This window comes from Vigna radiata, chromosome 4, assembly GCF_000741045.1.
Source record: "Vigna radiata var. radiata cultivar VC1973A chromosome 4, Vradiata_ver6, whole genome shotgun sequence".
Classification (NCBI taxonomy): Eukaryota; Viridiplantae; Streptophyta; class Magnoliopsida; order Fabales; family Fabaceae; genus Vigna; species Vigna radiata.
Genome location: NC_028354.1, coordinates 14679879 through 14683569, shown reverse-complemented (window position 1 = coordinate 14683569; position 3691 = coordinate 14679879). Strand labels below are relative to the sequence as shown.

Genomic DNA, 3691 nt, shown 5'->3' with positions numbered 1-3691 from the left:
GTTTGTACTTTCCACCAAGCTATCCGGATGTTTTGTCAACTTGCAGACACATTACACATGTCTTACCGACCTTATCAAGTTGAAAATATGATACATTATTTGTCATCGAACTATCTTGTCAACTTTAGAACACATTATACATGTCTTAAACGAGTTTGGGACATGATATACCGTTTACCACATAAAAAAGAAAACTAAATCCGCAACCTTTTAAAAGAAAAAGAACGAAAATAAATAAAATTTTAAAAAAAGAATAAAAACTAAAATCATGGTAATTTATACATAAAAATATATTTAATCATTTTCTTAATAAATATGTAAATTTGTTAAAAGTTAGATAAAAAATAAAAAAATACAATTAAATAATGAGAAAAATAATTCATAGAGGTTTTATAATTAATTTGTTATTATTATATAATAATTATTATTGTTATATAATGATAATTATTATTATTACTATTATTATTTATCTAATATTAATATTATTATTATTATCTGCTAGTTGTGCTGATTGCTGTCTGAACCAAATTTTACTTGTTTTCAGCTTGCACAAGAGTCTCCAATCTTAACTTCTCTCTCCACTTGCCAAAGGAAAGGCTAAAGAGGAGAAGGAAAAAGGCAAAGCAAGGGCCGACCAACACACACAGAACCATGTCTTCCCCAAGCAAGCGCAGAGAGATGGACTTGATGAAACTGTTAATCCTTTCTTTCTTCAATTCCATCGAAGTTTTAATCTTTTTCTAATGGCCTCTTTTCCCCTTCTCTTTCTGATTCTGGGTCTTCTTTATCTTTTCCTTTCCCTAGGATGATGAGTGATTACAAGGTGGAGATGATTAATGATGGAATGCAAGAATTTTATGTGCAATTCCATGGACCCAATGACAGTCAGTTCCCTTTCCTCCCTCTCCTTTCTTTCTTGCTTTCTTGCTTCTCATCAAGTTGGATGCTTTGCTTTTGTCGGTCTTTTCCCTTTTTTCTTGCTGTCTTATTTGTGGAGATAGCTGTTTGACCTTGGTAGCTTTAGATTTGTGTAGCTACAAGATGATATCGGTACCTTTTTATGCCCCTTGTGTTTATTGTGTTAATTGCTTTGTGTTTTCTGTGGATTCTGTTCATAGATTTTTGAAGAACAATATTTTTTTCGCTCTTTAATTTTGCAAATGATTTTTGTACTTTCTTATTGATTTCCCTTTTGCTTGTTGTGGAGTTGTTAGTGTGAATACGGAACTGATGTCCAGCCAGAAAGGGATTGGTGTGAGCTAAATTTTGTTGGTTTTTACCTGTATCAGTTTTTGCACCATAGTTATTGATTTCACCTTTGATTGTTGTTTCGGCCTGGTTTGAGATCCTTATCAATATTTCTGTATCATGGAGCTTCCTTTTCCTATAGTCTTCTTATCTGTTGGATGGCTTTTGGCAGGTCCTTATCATGGTGGTGTGTGGAAAGTGAGAGTTGAGTTGCCTGATGCTTATCCTTATAAATCTCCTTCCATTGGCTTTGTCAACAAGATCTATCACCCAAATGTTGATGAGATGTAAGCAAATAGTAGTAATGTTCTGACATTTGAGCGACTTATTATGTATTTGAGTGACTTATTGTGTGTCAGCGTGTCTGATTGATAACAATAATCTCAGGTCAGGATCAGTTTGTCTGGATGTTATCAATCAAACCTGGAGTCCCATGTTTGGTAATGAAATTCAATAAATTTTCTGAGAAAATGTGTGGATTGTTCAAAGTTGAATATTTTTACTTGTTCTTGTTTGTCAAACAAAACCACTTTCTTCCTTCCAGATCTTGTTAATGTGTTTGAGGTGTTTCTACCACAACTTCTGCTGTATCCCAATCCATCAGACCCCTTGAATGGAGAAGCTGCGGCTTTAATGATGCGTGACCGATCTGCTTATGAGATAAGGGTTAAAGGTATTCATCTGTTCTGCTCATTTTCTAAAACGGCATTTCTTGCATTAGTTTATATACACTCATTTCTCTGTATGTGTCAAAGACTTGCTATGTTTTCTTTGCAGTTTTTTTGTTTAGGTTTTTGTCATGCCAGCCACTGTCAATATCTAAACCAACTTGGACATTTGCATTAACATTTTCGACCTTTGGGTAGTAGATGAGTCAAACTACCATCATTACTCAGTGAATTGGATGTGAATATGCTTGAATGTACACTCAAACATTTAGAACTTTATTTTTTAATAATTGTTGACCTCATTCAGCTATCTTATTAATATTATTAAAACAAATTGTTTCTCTTCTTAACTGCATTATAAATTTTTAACATCTCAAGTTCTGATCCTTTAACATAACTGATTTTGTTGACAGCATGCCACCATTATCATGTTACTGCCTTTTATGATACCATCAAATCCTTAACATAAAAGTGAGGCATAAAAACAAGAAAGGAATGTCTGCACTCTGGTGTTCAGACAGGTGGTTAATAAAGAATGTCTGTTTGATTTGTTTAAAACAAGGATGAAAGGAAACCAAACCTAACGAAATGCACTCCATTTCATGCTTTCAAGTATCAATGGACAATGAAGTAGTAACTTTATTACATTTCAGTTTTTGCTGCGTACCATTAGACATCCAAAAGTACAGCTGTGTTTATCTAACTTGTTAGACTGTATCACTTCCAAGACAATTAATCTAGCTTTGAAACCGTATCAATCTCTGATTTTTATATTTAGAACCAATTAAGTTTTTCTTTATTGCTCAATTCATACATGATAGTGATGATGTGTTTTGGGCTGGAATGTCAGAGTACTGTGAGAAGTATGCTAAGCCTGAAGACATAGGGGAAGTCACTGAAGAGAAATCCAGTGATGAGGAGATGAGTGAAGATGAATCTGATTCTAGTGATGAGCAGGTTGTTGGTAAAGCAGACCCCTAGCTTTGCATGCATGTCATGTTCTTAACATTGTATTTTATCTGTAAATGATGTTCTATTTGTGTTAATTCACCTCACCACATATGAACCTGTTATGGATAAGGGGGAAAAGTCTCCTTCCTTCTATTCTAGTTTCCTGTCTCTGTAAATAAAGTGCCATTGATTTCCTGATGCAATTCTATTTCATGTTTAGCTCACTTTCAAGTCATTGTGCTGTTTAGCCATGATAATTTAATTAAGAATGTAGCACATACATGACAGTCTTTGTATTGGGTTAATGTTTCTTCCAATAAATTATGTGAATTTGTTCTCTATTTAGTATTCTATTCTTCCTCCTTAGTTTGTGCAACATGGAATTAACCTAATAACAAGCACCTAATGTTTTAAAAACTGGTCTGGGCTGGTAGAATTCTAAAATTGCTAACCTAAAAACCAGTCTAACAAAGAGTTAATCTGTCAAAAACTGACAAAATCAATTAAAATTGGTTCAAAGTCAATGATTGTGTGTGAGTGTGTATATATATATTATAAACTTTAAGAAAACTAAATTTGTGATAAGTATATAAAAATTATTTAGCGAAGTATTCGATGTGGGACTTTGAGATTTGTAGAATATGTTCTTATTTAAAGGAAAATAACAGCTAATATGGGACTTTGAGACTTAAGATTTGGGAAAAACATTGACTCTCAAGAAAAGAATTGAATTTTATCTGTAAAAATTGGTTGTTGACATGTTTTTTTTTAATAGATGATTTTGCTATCATTTATTTCTTAACAAATATAGTGAAAAATGATAA

General features: G+C 32.8%; 1 protein-coding gene across 1 annotated transcript; it reads left to right on the top strand.

Annotated features, from left to right (window-relative positions):
- Window positions 1–525: 525 nt before the first annotated feature.
- Window positions 526–3208, top strand: LOC106758585 (ubiquitin-conjugating enzyme E2-23 kDa). The gene is made up of 6 exons (XM_014641509.2): window positions 526–695; window positions 805–884; window positions 1421–1535; window positions 1636–1688; window positions 1793–1921; window positions 2767–3208. The coding sequence occupies exons 1-6, from the start codon at window positions 652–654 to the stop codon at window positions 2895–2897; spliced, it is 552 nt and encodes a 183-aa protein (XP_014496995.1). The 5' UTR covers window positions 526–651; the 3' UTR covers window positions 2898–3208.
- The last annotated feature ends 483 nt before the right edge of the window (window positions 3209–3691 follow it).